The sequence below is a fragment of the Lasiodiplodia theobromae genome (genome assembly GCF_012971845.1).
Source record: "Lasiodiplodia theobromae strain AM2As chromosome Unknown scaffold_4, whole genome shotgun sequence".
NCBI lineage: Eukaryota > Fungi > Ascomycota > Dothideomycetes > Botryosphaeriales > Botryosphaeriaceae > Lasiodiplodia > Lasiodiplodia theobromae.
Genome location: NW_023336530.1, coordinates 710658 through 724660, shown reverse-complemented (window position 1 = coordinate 724660; position 14003 = coordinate 710658). Strand labels below are relative to the sequence as shown.

Sequence of the window (14003 nt, the reverse complement as noted above, 5' to 3'; positions counted from 1 at the left end):
CATCTCACGTACCTTCTATCATACTTTACTTATTTATACCATATCTCGTCCTTCAGAATCAAGCCTTTATCTCATCCTTCACTTCTTGTCAGCTGTCACGGAAAGCCTCCTTGCACCACCAGGACCTGAAACAATACCCAGGTCGCACCCGAGAGGAGTACCGAACCTCAAACGAAGCTCCAGGGGACCATAAGTTTGGACTACATCTACGACATAACCTTCCCAGAGTCAGCTCCACCCTCGCGAATGTCCTTCAGATAAACAGCAACCATGAGATCGTCAAAAGAAATCGCGGAGTCAGACAGGAGGCCCTCGTTTGAGGTGGGAGAGGTGAAGGCCGTCGACGCCGATGCCGCCAAGTTGGCTGAGATGGGCTACACCCAGGACATGCAGCGCAATTTCAGCGTCTGGTCTGTCTTGGGTGTGGGCTTTTCCTTGACCAACTCGTGGTTCGGTATCTCGGCGGCTCTGGTCACAGGCATCAACTCGGGAGGCCCGCTGCTCATTGTCTACGGGATCATGATCATTGCCCTCATCTCAGTCTGCGTCGGCATCTCCCTATCAGAACTGGCTAGCGCTCTCCCCAACGCCGGTGGCCAGTACTTCTGGGCCAACGAACTGGCTCCGAAGCGATGGGCCAATTTTGCTTCATACCTGACCGGATGGTTTGCGTGGGCCGGTTCCATCTTCACGTCGGCCAGTGTTGCGCTGGCCATGGGAAGCGCGTTATGCGGCTGCTGGCAACTGTCGCACCCTGACTTGTAAGTAAAGCCTACATCAGCCAATTCCCGAACTGAAGGCTGATATGCTCCAGCGTGATTGAGAGCTGGCACGTCTTCGTCACCTACCAAATCGTCAACATCTTCTGCTTCTTCTTCAACTGCTGGGGCAAGGTGCTCCCCACGATCTCGTCGACGACGCTGTACATCTCCCTCATCTCGTTCGCCGTCATCCTGATCACGATCCCGGCCAAAGCGCCCACGCACCAGCACGCCAAGTTCGTCTTCGCCACCTTCATCAACAACACGGGCTGGTCGGAGGGCGGCATCGCCTTCATCGTCGGCCTGGTCAACACCAACTGGGCCTTTGCGTGCCTGGACTGCGCGACGCACCTGGCCGAGGAGGTGCACCACCCGGAGCGCATGATCCCCATCGCCATCATGGGCACCGTCGCCATCGGCTTCGTCACGTCGTGGACCTACTCGGTCGCCATGTTCTTCAGCATCGTCGGCGACTTCCAGGAGCTGGTCGCCACGCCCACCCTCGTCCCCATCCTCGAGCTCTTTTCGCGCGCCCTCGCCTCGTCCGCCGGCGCCACGGCCGGCGCCATCGCCCTCGAGTCGCTCATCATCGCCACCGGCCTGGGCTGCCTGATCGCGTCGCACACGTGGCAGAGCCGGCTGTGCTGGAGCTTCGCGCGCGACCGCGGGCTGCCGGGTCACCGCGCGCTGGCCGTTGTGCACGCTGGCTTGGACGTGCCGCTGACGGCGCACGCGGTCAGCTGCGCTATCGTCGCTGCCGTCGGCTGCCTCTACCTCGGCTCCTACACGGCCTTCAACAGCATGGTCACGGCCTGCATCGTGCTGCTCTACGTCTCCTACTCCATCCCCGTCGCATGCCTGCTGCTGCGCGGCCGCAACAACATCGAACACGGACCTTTCTGGCTCGGCCCCATCGGCTTCGTTGCGAATTGCGTACTGCTCGCCTGGACTGCGTTCACTGTCGTCATGTACAGCTTCCCGTATTCGAAGCCCGTCCTGGCGAGCAATATGAATTACGTGAGCGCCGTGTACGGCGTTGTCTGCGCGATTATGGGCGTCGATTGGCTGGTGCGCGGGAAGAGGGAGTATAGGGGGCAGAGTACCAGACATGAGCAGGTCGAGGAGGTGGTGAGGAGGGTGGGGAGCGTGAGTGAGGGGACGGTGTGAGAGGGAACGCATGTGAAGAGACGAATGTTGGATGAAATGTACTCTTTTTCTGTTTTTGATGGAAATATCAAGGGCGGCGGACGGGAACTGGCGATAGCTGGATATGTGGAAGCTGCCGTCTTTGTTCGCGTGTAGTCCCGGTGTATACTGTCTTGAATATTGTAGAGGAAAGGAAAAAACAGATTCATGTTTGAAATGGTTCAAATCTAGTGCGTTCGTCGAGTCGGAAAATGAAGTGGATGAATAAAGCCATGATATAAGACCATGGGTATTCTTCACCTATATAATTTCAATGCCTAAGAGCTAAAGTGTCCCATGCCTAGCATAATATCCAGAAGAAAAAAAAAGCAAGACTTGCTCACTGAAACTCAAAAATATGTGTGTGCAGAGTATGGTTAAATTCTACTGAACGCGGGAAGAAAGTCAATTAAAGACATGTTTTAAGGTATGGGAAACTGTACTGAGACAACATCAGGCTTTGAAGCAACACTATCGATACTTTGTGACGCGTGAGAGCCGTCTACCACTGAGCGTATACCCAGAAAGAAGTGTCGGCGTATGTGGAACCGGCGAATTTTGTCAACACGGTTATTTTTCTTGCTTTCTTCCGCAATGCTACACTTCATAGACGACGTGTCACAGAGAATTGTACTTTCCCGGAGACTTAAATGTCTTCTGATCTTGAAGAGACAAGAAGGGTCTTGTTTTTGTTCATTTTCTTGCCGTATCCTCATCCACAGTTCACTTCATGATTTCCATGCATCCGAAACTTTGATCAATATACAAATTACAGTGAAGCATCCACGGGACTCTCAAAGTAGATCTATAGCGCTCGAGATTATTCCAACGAGTAGCTTTTACCAGCCTTCCAAAGATCTTGCAAAATCATATCCTTACCATGGATACTCGAAATAGGCCCAGGCCACCCGGATCTTTCGACATGACATGCAGAGCAACTTGGTGAATGTGGAGAATTCATCACTAAGCTTCGACTTTGCTTCTTGTGATCACTTCTACATTGTTTCATGCGCTGACAAAAAACATAGTTGTGACCCCATCTTCGCCAAGTATTTGCCGTAAGAAACTCTATTCGCAGCTCAGAGCGCATTGTTGTGCCCTGGATATGGATACACTTCCACCGCCATCCCTCTTGATAGGCGAGCCAAGGGATGCAGCGAATTCACGTCCGTCCTTCCGCCAGCACACACACACCGACGTCATCCCATCCTCTAAAACCTTTATAGTCGAGAGCCGTTCCTCATTGCCAGAGAATTCAAAGCAACATCGCCCTTTTTCTCTCTTTTCTCCCATTACCGCACCGTCCTCTCGACAAACTCCTTCTCCAGCCTGCCGACCTCCTTCTTGAACGCCTCGACCTCCCTCCAGCAATCCAGCGGCCTCCGGTCGTTGACGCGCAGGCACTCGACGACCTTGAGCTTTGCGTCCTCGACGCCCTTGTCGGGCTGCTCGAGGCGCTTGCGCTCGTCGAGCTTCTTGCGGAGGGCCTCGATCTCGCGCTCGACGGCGGTGCGGCTGATGTCGCGGCGGCGCTGGCGCTCGGCCACGGCGTCGGCCGAGCTCAGGCTGTCGGCCAGCTTCTCGGCCAGCGAGGGCTCGTGAGACGCGGCGTCGGGCGAGGCGTCGGCGGCCGAGGCGATGGCGTCCTGCAGCTCGCGCAGGCGCTGCTCCTCCTTGGCCCGCAGCTGCGACAGCTCGCGCTCGACGCGCGTCTGCACCTGCAGCTCCAGAGCCTTGGCGCGGGTCGTGTCGGACTGTTGGGGGGTCACTCTTGTCTCAGTTTTCTCTTCTGTGCGCGGCATTTGTGTTCAATGGATGGAAAGGAAAAGGTTCGGGCGGATGGGCGGAAGAAGCGATCGCGGAGAGATTCTGCTCGGATGGGAGGAGACCAATTGGCGGCGCGGAGACGGGGGGACGACGAACCTGAGGGCTGTTCTGAAGCGAGTCGATCAATTCCGACGAGAAGCGGACGGGGGCCTCACTGTGGCGGTTGAGCAATAGCTCCGGTCAGCTCTCAATCTTTTCTCTCGCAATTCGCCGTTAGGCCGGGGAATGGGCAACGTACGGATTGAAGACGTGCTGGGCCGTGCCGTCGGGTTTGGAGTTTCCCGCGCCCATGGTGAAGGTGGGTGGTTGGAGGGATTGGGCGGTTGTGGGGGGAGGAGGATAGGGTAGGAGGTCGGAATTTGCGGGCTTGGGGAAGATAGGTTGACGTCGGTCACCGCACAAGCCTCCGAGTCGCTGTTCACCATCGTCACGTGCGACGCGCCGGACCTACTTTCTCGAGGCGCGTCTCTCACCTTCAACTTTCTTCACGCAAGTTCCGCGCTCCAGTCAGTCGGCGCGCGATGCTGCAGACATCAATCACAAAATGGCTCAGCAAGCCCAAAACCGTCACCCAGCCCGACGCAGTTCAGCTGGAGCCGCGGCGACCAAAGAAAGCCGATAACAACAGCACCACGGCCGAGCAGACCGCGAAACCACTCTCGAACACAACAGCAGACAGTGGCGACAAGGTCACGCCCATTTCTCCAACCCCATCCCAGGCCCCGACCACAGTTTCCGCACCTGACGGCAGCACTACCGCGTTGGGCAGCGCATCCGCAAACCAGCCGCTCTCACCACCACCAACGACAACTACTATAACAACACTTCCGCCTCTCTCGCCAAACATCACCCTCGCGCCCCTCACCAGCGCCACCATCCCCTCCTTCCGGCGCCTCAACACCCTCCTCCTCGAAATCCCCTACCCCACCAAATTCTACGACGAGATCCTCACCGACCGCATCACCGCCTCCATCACCCTCGCCGCCTTCTGGCGCAACAACACCACCACCTTCTCCTCCTCCTCCAACAACAACACCAACAAACCCACCCAACAACCCCCAGGCATCCTCGTCGCCGGCATCCGCTGCCGCCTCCTCTCCGCCTCCTCCATCCCACTTCCTGCCTCCCCTCAAACCACCACCACCACCACACCAAACGCACCACCCAAACCCCTCCTCTACATCGCCACCCTCTCGACCCTCTCCCCCTACCGCTCGCACGGCCTGGCCTCGCACCTCCTCGCCGCCGTCACGCGCGCCGCCGCGACACAGCACGGTGTCAGCGGGGTATGCGCCCACGTCTGGGTCGCCAACGCCGACGGCCTGGCCTGGTACCGTCGTCGCGGCTTCGAGGTGCTGCGCAAAGAGGAGGGCTACTACCGCCGGCTGACGCCGAGCGCCGCGTGGGTCGTGTGGCGCAGGGTCGGGGTGGGGGATTTGTTGGTGGGGGTGGGTGGTGGTGAGGGTGGTGGTGAAGAAGAAGGGGGTGCGGACGGGGCGCGGGAGGGGGAGGGGGAGAGGGAGGAGGATGAGGATGACGGTGGGGAGGAGGAAGGGGAGCGGATGGAAGGGGTTGTTGAGGGGGGAGGGGGAAGATGAGGAGGAAATGGCTGTGAGCATGTTGTTTGTGGGGAATGAGGGAGGATGGGAGGGGGTTGGGAGAAAGATGTGGCGCGGATGATGTGTGAGTCTGCGGGGTGAAGAGGGTGTACGGAATGCGGTCTGGGGCGGAATGACGGGAGAAGGCTGGACAAGAATGAACGTTTGAGCTTCAGCTTGTATTTTGCTCACGGGGACGGGTCACGATATGCACAAGAAAGATTGCATCCCTCCTGAAAAACGTACGGGTCCTTCAAGGCGATCCCTTCGGACTACGGCAGATGCTCTTCTTCTCAAAGCAAGGAATAAATCCACAGTAAAAGGGAAGATGATGAGGCGAAGGGGAAAAGAGAGGGAAAAGAAAAAAAGAAGAAGAATATGTCAATCATTCCCGGGCCAAAAGAGGGAAAGAATGACAGCTGATGGTGAGCAAATATGCCCTGCCTCATAGGGTAGCGGAACATGAACAGCCGACGTGCCTATAAAAGACAGAGGCCTTTTAGCCTAAAGAGAAACACAAACGGGAAGGACGATCTCCGGTCCGGCCGACCCGATCCTGGTCAGAGATCTACACGGGAAGGAAAAAGAATGAGACTGCAGGTCCTTGTCATTCAACCTTCAAGCGATATATCCTAAATTTAAAAAGGAAAAAGTTGATACAATAGTGGAAGAACTAACCGTTGACATACCACTCACAATACAATGTTCGGACTTTTGTTCTAATTATTCTCATTTGGGTCATGATGCTAATGATGCTGCCTACTTGTATGTATCTGTGGAGATACTACAAAGCACGTAGATGCTGAAAAGAGTAAGAGAAACAAGAAATGTGATGAATGTGGGAATAAAGATGTAAAAAGGGGAAGAGTGGTGTCGTTAAAGCTGCTACAACCTCTCTGGAGAACAGAGAAGGAGCACGTCGAGATAAGGTTAACCAAAAAACGGAGTAGAAAAGAGCCTTGGCCCAGGATATTGCTTCCGGTTCAGACATTCCCCTCCCAGAGACAACACCACAGACGCATACCTCCCATAGCCCACACACCAACAAGACCTGTTCTACTGGCATCCAAAGGAAAAAGTAAAAAAGAAAATTTCATGACCTAATAAACACATCAGTTCAGACAAGAATCCACCAACAATGGCTTTTGAGCCCGCCTCTTCTTTCCCATTCTTTCTCTTTCATCTATCAATCTCCCTTCTACAACATCTCTCTAGTCCGACTCATCGATGGTCTCAGGCTTGTCCACCTTACCGGCCACCAACGCGATCAGGGCGGCACCGACACCACTGCCATCCTTGGCAATGCCGATGCGGATCTTCTTCTCGCCCTTCTCGCCGATCTCGGGGACCTCGCGCAGGGCCTCGCGCATGTAGTCTTCGAAGCCAGGGTAGAACTCGACGAGCGAGCCGTCGACGCCGATGTCGATGACGTCGTCGCTGAGACGGCCGGTCTTGATGATGATGGCGGCCATGGCGACGGCCGACAGGCGGGCGGCGCGCTTGCCGATGGCCTGGGCGATGACCTTGACGGCCTCTGCGTCCTCGGCCGACGCGGCACTGATGCCGTAGTCCTTGTCGAGCGTCTGGCGCGTGATGCGTAGGCCGGGGCTGGTGTCGGCCTCGGTGATGCTGAGGAACGACGTGTCGATGCCCCACTGCTTGAAGATGCTCGAGCTGGGCGAGATGTTGGTCGTGCTGTGCATGTCGTTGCTCGACGAGTTGTCGTCCTTGAACAGCGGCACGTTCTTGTTCTTGATCAGTCCGACCAGCGCCAGGCGCAGAATCTCGCCCAGGAACATGCCCGACACGCGCTTCTCGAACATCTGGATGCCCGGATTGTTGCTCGTCTTGTCCAGCTCGTCGTCGTACGGCGTCCGGGGCAGCACGTTCATGCTGTTGTCGAACGAACCCCACTCGGTGTTGACGATCATGTCGCCCGCAGACTTGTCGTACACGGCCTCGGCGTCATCGGTCAGCTTCGTCACCTTCTCCAGCTTCTCAACGTATGCGCCGTTGGTGCCGGTGCCGAAGATGGCGCCCAGCAGGGTGCCAGTCTTGCCGGGAGAAGTGTACGAGCGGGCCATGAGCGTGCCTACGGTGTCGTTGACCAGCGCCGCGACGCGAACAGGCAGGCGGAGCTCATCGATCTCGGCCTGGAGCAGCGCGCACACGTCCTTGCCCACCGCGTCGGCGATGTCGAATCCCTTGGTCCAGCGCATGAGAATGCCCTTGTTGATGCCAATCTGGTGGACGGGGAAGGAGAAGGTGAAGCCCAGGTTGAAGATCTCCTCATCGCGGTATCCCTCTGCCAGCGAGATCGTCTTGCGCCTGCGGATGTGGCCCTGGTAGTGCTCGTTGTGGTGAGCCTTCAGGAAGAGCTCAATCTGCTTGGCGAGGAAGGAGAAGAGCTCCTTGGCCGTCTTGGCGACCATCAGCTCGCGCGGGATGGCGACTTTGGACTGGGTGAGTGTGAAGGTGCTGTTGCCGTGCAGCTGGATCGAGCAAACACGGAAGTTGGTGCCGCCGAGGTCGACAGCCATGTACAGGCCCTGCGCTGCTGTCAGTCCGCGCTCAATCGACCGTGAGACCGCTGAAGCTCACCTTCTCGGTGCCATTGGGCACAGAAGTGACGTAGGTGGGGATCTGGCTCAGGTCGGTGCCGTTCTTCTGGAGGCCCTCCTCTGCAGGCGGCGGTTAGCAATGCGCGCGAGGGAGGCGAGGAATGTGGACTTACCCATCTGCCTGATGAACTCCTTGGTGGAGCGGCGCACATCGTCGGGGGTGAAGGTGAACTCGGCGGCCACGCGCCTTGCTTCGTCTGCCAATGCCATGCTGGGTTCAACGGGGGTGTAGAAAGTGTGTTTGTGAGAGACTAGAGGAGGAAGCGCGGAGCAGGTTCGCGGGGATTTATGGAGCAGTAGCTCGTCGGAGGCAAGCGAAACTGGAGCAGCGTGAGGTAGCGGGGGGTCACGAGGGTGGGCTGGTGGGGAGACGGTCGCGAGAAAGAGGCGCGGTATCACGAACTGGGCGAGCAGGACGAGCGCGAGGAATGCTACGGGCAGCAGTCGGCTCCGGAGCTGGGGCTTGATGAGGAATTGTGAGGCGTGAGAGGGCGAGGAGGGCGGACAATCCGGGTCGGAGCGCCGCTGCGGTGATTTAGCAGACCGCAGTCTGCCTGGGGCGTGGGACGTCAGGGCTGATGAAATTGTTGGACGCGGGCCTACTTCGCAGTGAGCGGGGCTCCGTGGCCTTGGGCGGCGGGGCACTACGTAAGAGGGCAGCCCGCGCGGGCACTGGACTGGCTGGGAGGCGGAGGGCGCGGAGGATGCGCGATTTGCTCCCACGGGGCTGAGAGTGCTGCGATAGGCTGCAGGTCGGGCCTCAGGTGTGTGGTGGTGAGCCGAGAGCCCGTCCCACGGCGCAGGAACCAAGGCGTCTGCTGGGGCTCCCACCGCCCTCCTCTGCATCATCACCAGCGAGGCCCGGCCAGAGCCTCATTGCGGCGTCTGGAAGCGGCTCCCGCCGCCGCAACCGCGGTTCCTCGCATCGGCCAGAGCCGTCCGTGCTTGACTCGTAGCATCGGAGCCAACCCGCGCGGCACGCCCCATCGCACGATATCGTCACAGCCGCGCTGCAACCCTTCGGCGCCCGTCTCGGAGCAATCACGGCATCAGCTGTCACCAGGCCCAAAAGTTGTTTCTTCGCCGTCGTATGTATGCTTTGCTACTCTCCATTGCCCCACCCGTCTCACTCCACCCTTTTGTGCCAACCCCACCCTCTCCGCCGAACGCTCCCCAGCTCTCTCGTCCGCCCAGCAGGGCATGTAGTAGTACAATACTCTCCCGCCCTCACCCGACGGGGTAAATGCTGGTGCATAAACGCAGAATCCGCGGCCCGTCCGCTTCGCGCGGCGGCACTAACATAATCGAGAAACAGAACGCAAAACACAGAACCCAAGCCCGCAACCCTCGCGCCCAATGCAAAGAACAACGAAAAGAGAATTAGGGGCGTCTTCCATCTGGTGTTCCACTTTTCAACAGCCGGCGGCACCGACGCCGATGTATGTACGTGCAGTAGAATGGGGGAATTGGAGAAGGAGAAAAGAGCAAGGAAAACGAGATGTTTCGTGGTGTGAATGTCAGTTGGTGTGCGTGTGTAAAGTCTGTTGCCCTGATCCAGCCCCGTCCTTCTATCCAGGTCATTAGAGAGGAAAAAAACAACAACAAGGAAACCCGCCGTATGGACAAAAGAACGATGGTCGCACTAAGGAGATTTTTTCGATCGTGGGCCGAGCGTGTGACGCGTGCGCGAGCAGATCGCCCTCGGCTTGCTGCCAATTAAAGTCATATTGTTGCTGTTTGTGTCTTGTGTTGTTGTGTCGTCGGGGGCAGATCAACCGGACGTCCCTCAAGCAGAATTGCGCCAACATACTCCAAGTCGAATGCCGCGTGTTTTAATCGAACCAGAACCCCCTCGACAGCTCAGCGCACCCCGATCTGAGGCCGCGGGCCCAGACTGCTCTGGCTGCTGGCCGCCGAGGTTTCAGAATCTACAAGAGCGCTGGCGCCGCTATCACCACTCTCCGCGCTAGCGCTCGCACTTCCAGTCAGACTGCGCACTTGAGGGCCTCTCTTGGACTGAGGGTTGCTCACCCCTACGTGTTGCTCAACCTGCTGCGGTGCCACTGCGTTGCCGTGGCCCGGCGGGTGCCGCGGGACCGGTTGCCTCATACCTGGCGGGGATGGCCTGCCGTTGGGTTGTCCGTTAGCGTACGGAGGATAACCGCCGGGAGGGGACGGCCGGCCGCGGCCAGGGCTTAGGGGATTACCAGGTGACTGGCTTGCCCTGCGTCCCTGAGGGTAAGCTCCATATCCAGGTCCAGCCATTTCATCCAGTCGGGCAGCCGTGAGCGAGTTTGTGCGCGATTGCTGGCCCATGTTCGCGCGGTCGACGTTTCCGTAGCGGTCTGACGAGTAGCCGATGAGGGCGTTGTTCATGATCGAATCATGGAGCCCCGGAACGTCCGACATGAGCCTGGCGCTCGTCCTCTTGTTCATTCCAGGGCGTTGGCCGAACCGGGAAGGACCCCGGCCGTTCGAGATCGGCGGACCGCCCATCTCCGGGTTCTTGCGCAGCTGCTGAGCGCTAGGAGCCTTCCTGGTACGGCGTGACGTGACGCTCATCATGTCGAAGTTGTCGGGGTCGATCATGGGGGGTCGGGCCGCCATCGGATCGAAGAAATCGCCGTCGTCTTCCTCGTCAAAATCACCGGCGTGCGAAGCCGGAGGCATCGGCCGTCTCGGTCCCGCAGCCGTGCGCATCTGGTATTCTCTTTCCCTCAAAGCAAGCTCCTTCTGACGCAGAGCGAGTTCTCTTTCCCTCAACGCAAGATCGCCGTTCGACATGTCAGCTCCGGGGTAGGGTCCGCCATTCACCATGCCATTACCAGGCAAGTCACCATCTTCAGGGACAGTGTCGTAAAGCATCAAGTGGCTAAACTCCTCGAGGTCGTTGCCCTCGAACGATGCACGACGCTGCATCGGGGGACCACCGGGTCCCTGGGGTCCGTAGCCGTTGCCCATGGGAGGAGGGCCCCGCGGCGGGTAGCCATTAGGAGGCGGGGGCCCCCTCCTCATCATCGGTGGAGCACCACCGGTCATAGAAGGAGCTCTGCTTCCAGGACGGCTGCCCTTCATCGGAGGGCCATTCATGCCGTTCATGCCGTTGGGGGGGCCCCTGGGCATCGGAGCAGAAGACATCCTTGGTGGATGACCACCGGTTTGTTGTGGAGAGACGGGAGCTGCAGGCTTCTGCTGGTTGACGATGTTGGTATGGTGAAGCATGGCGTACAATGTCTCGATCCGAGGGACGGGAACGTTGACTTCCTGGGCGAGCTTCATGGGCGAGCCTAAATACGTTTCCACCTCCATCGGGCGCTTTGCGGCAAAGTCCTGATACATGGTACTGTTCGCCTCCTGAGGACGGGTCATCGCTTCGATAGTCTTGTCCTTAAAGTCGGAGCCGAATTGACAACCCTGCGCGGTTGCGATTTGTAGGAGCTCGTCTATGACCCCTGAGATGACCGAGCGTACGCCCACTTTCTCAATCAGCTCCCCGTGGTTGGCCGTTTCAAAAAGCACGCTTGTCGGATGGAAAGCAATATTTCTGCGCCGAATTAGAACTGACAATTCCACATCTAGACGCGTCGTCCTTACCCAATCATCCGCTCGTACTGCTGTTGCCGGATGTTCGGCGAAACCCTGCAGTCGACCTGGCCGGAGCCCAAAGTCATCGCCAACGCATCCGCCATGTCGGATTGGATCGAAGCAGGTATCGACGGATTTTCGCTGGCCGGGCCGACCCAGATCTCCGTGGATCCCGTGTGCTCGAACTCGCTCGCACCAAGCTGCTGCAGCTCCGCACCCGACACAAGCGACAGAACGACATTCGTGGGAAAGCGCTGCTCCAGGTACGACTCGACGCCCAGGGAATGTGTTGTGTTGATCAGGATGCATGTGTGCTGGGGCGACACGACAGACTCAATGACGGAGGCGATGTCGTAGACGTCGGGCAGGGCCTTGACGCAGAGGAAGACGTAGTCAAAGGGTGCTTTCGAGCTGCCTGCGGCCTCTTCGGGGGAGCGTACGACTGTGTTCGCGTCAGCTACAGGGATCCCGGTGTAGGCGGTGACTGAAACATGTTTGGTCGGGACGTACCTGCACGCGGCTTGAAACGTTCATTGCCGTACAATTTGGACCTGAAGAAAAACGCTGTGAGCTCGGCGGACGGCCTCGTGCTGTGGGCGAGGAGCTTGCCACGTACTTCATCGAAATGCCATATTGTGCCACATGCTCGAAACCTGATTTCCATACCAATGTGACATCGCAGGAGTTTGTGGCCTGGAGACGCCAGGAGAGGAAGGCCGACACGGCATTGCCGCCAACTGAGGTGGAAAGTCAGCGTGACATTGTCGCTGAGGAGCAGCGTGCACGGCGAAGCGAGGACGCAATCGCAGGAAGCTCGCGGAAGCGGCGGGCGGGTGCGAGAAAAAAAAGTGGGAGCTGGAGCTGGGCCCGCGGCATCTCACGTACCGGACAAAATCCTCAGGCGAGGTGTTGCGGGAGCCATGGTGGGAGGGTGCTGGCTTGGTTGTGTTGGCCTGGGATGACAGGCAGGTTAGGGGACGGGTGCCAGCGGGTTGGCAAGCGTATCGACGGCCGCGAAGCCAGGCCGGGCGCTCGCAGTTTCGCTTCGAGTAATTAAGGAATTAACGGCTTTAGGCGGGATCAGAACGAGCGGAAGCCTAGGCAGGCGGTGCGGGCGGCGGGCATGTAGCGGGAGGAAGGGAGAGGAAGAGAGCGTGTCGGGTGTTGTGTGTGGTGGTGGAGGTGGAGGTGCAGCGCGGCAGAGTGATTAGACTATCGGACGTCGGACGAGGAAAGATCTCTCAACGGTCGCTCGCGGACGACGCCAGCGCAGCGGATGCTGATGCGGAAGCTCCCACCAGCCAGGCCGCGCAGGACGGGCAGCCACAGTCAAGAGTCTAGGCAGAGAACGGTGCTGTGCCGTGCGGGAGCCGGTGCCACAGAAGCTGCGACGGAGGATGGAGCGAGCGCGCGGTGATCGTGAGCAGCGCGAGTGATGTGCAGGCGCAGGAGTCGGGGAGGCTTCGCGGCGGAAGAGCGCGGGCAGGGGCGCGCTTCTGTCGCCGAGCTCCCAGTGGACGTCGTGCTGCGGCCTTGCTGCTGCACCTGCCTCCAAGCGAAATAATTGCCTTGCCCGCGCCCGCTCCTGGCGCCGTTATAAAACGCACGATCTGCCCGACGTGCCACGGCCGCGAAGCGTTTTCGCCGCACGCCGTTGCTGCTTCCCTGCTGCATTAACCCGGCCTCTCCTTCGACGTGCGTGGCCGACAGCATTAGTCGCGCGCGCGCCGCCGCGATAACCTCCACTTCGCCGGGCTCCCGGGCGCGGCCTGCGCGTGGCCCGGGCCGAGTCATGAGGCAATCGCAGCAGCGGGCATTCATTCAGCACGCACGCACGCGCGAAGCGCATCCGCCAGCATGCCTTCCGGTCGCACGGCCGTATCGCACAGCTAGCTATCGCGCTGCATGCCTGCGCCGCAGTCCGCATGCGCCAAGGCCGACGACGCCAACTGCATCATTGCTGGAGCGTGCGCCGCCAATCCGGGCCTGCGCAGCAGCGCGGATGCCGGTTGCGGTAAGGCCGCTCATCATAACGACGGCGGTTGATTAACGAGATTAGACGCTGACACCAGCGACGGCCTCTCCAGCTGTGCCGGCGGTCTGCCAGGCAGACAACGGCACTTTTGGGGAGCTGCCGCCCGCCCCCCCTTTTGCTAGCCAGATCTCGATCTCACGGCGTTTCGAAATTTCCAAGTTTCGCTGCTAAACCCGCCACCGCAGGCAATGCTAGACGCCAGCCTCCACTGGCGGCGCGGGCGCCTCCCCTAGCCTGCCTCTCCCGCTCCAACGTCCGACGTTGGCCGACTAGCCCTCCTGTTTCAGCCTGAGCGTTGCGCAAGGCGGCGCACGCGCGCAGCAGGGAAGCTGGGGGGCGCTGGCAGGTCAAGCTCTCGCCTGATGTTGATGCCCCAGGAGCCGGCCAAGCG

The 14003-nt window shown here is 59.1% G+C and overlaps 5 protein-coding genes across 5 annotated transcripts; 2 read left to right on the top strand and 3 right to left on the bottom strand.

Annotated features, from left to right (window-relative positions):
- Window positions 1–270: 270 nt before the first annotated feature.
- LTHEOB_1646 (Amino acid/polyamine transporter I) lies at window positions 271–1928 on the top strand (the record flags this gene model as incomplete). Its single annotated transcript, XM_035510370.1, has 2 exons — window positions 271–761; window positions 815–1928. The coding sequence occupies 2 exons, from the start codon at window positions 271–273 to the stop codon at window positions 1926–1928; spliced, it is 1605 nt and encodes a 534-aa protein (XP_035366156.1).
- Window positions 1929–3238: 1310 nt separating this feature from the next.
- On the bottom strand, window positions 3239–4064 carry LTHEOB_1645 (uncharacterized protein; the record flags this gene model as incomplete). Its single annotated transcript, XM_035510369.1, has 3 exons — window positions 3239–3700; window positions 3870–3927; window positions 4012–4064. The coding sequence occupies 3 exons, from the start codon at window positions 4062–4064 to the stop codon at window positions 3239–3241; spliced, it is 573 nt and encodes a 190-aa protein (XP_035366155.1).
- Window positions 4065–4294: 230 nt separating this feature from the next.
- LTHEOB_1644 (GNAT family protein) lies at window positions 4295–5371 on the top strand (the record flags this gene model as incomplete). Its single annotated transcript, XM_035510368.1, has 1 exon — window positions 4295–5371. One exon carries the CDS (start codon window positions 4295–4297, stop codon window positions 5369–5371), a length of 1077 nt encoding a protein of 358 aa, XP_035366154.1.
- Window positions 5372–6582: 1211 nt separating this feature from the next.
- On the bottom strand, window positions 6583–8202 carry LTHEOB_1643 (Glucokinase Glk1 protein; the record flags this gene model as incomplete). Its single annotated transcript, XM_035510367.1, has 3 exons — window positions 6583–7920; window positions 7973–8052; window positions 8106–8202. The coding sequence occupies 3 exons, from the start codon at window positions 8200–8202 to the stop codon at window positions 6583–6585; spliced, it is 1515 nt and encodes a 504-aa protein (XP_035366153.1).
- A 1650-nt stretch (window positions 8203–9852) lies between these two features.
- On the bottom strand, window positions 9853–12499 carry LTHEOB_1642 (6-phosphogluconate dehydrogenase; the record flags this gene model as incomplete). Its single annotated transcript, XM_035510366.1, has 5 exons — window positions 9853–11536; window positions 11587–12019; window positions 12088–12128; window positions 12194–12314; window positions 12463–12499. 5 exons carry the CDS (start codon window positions 12497–12499, stop codon window positions 9853–9855), a joined length of 2316 nt encoding a protein of 771 aa, XP_035366152.1.
- Window positions 12500–14003: the final 1504 nt, after the last annotated feature.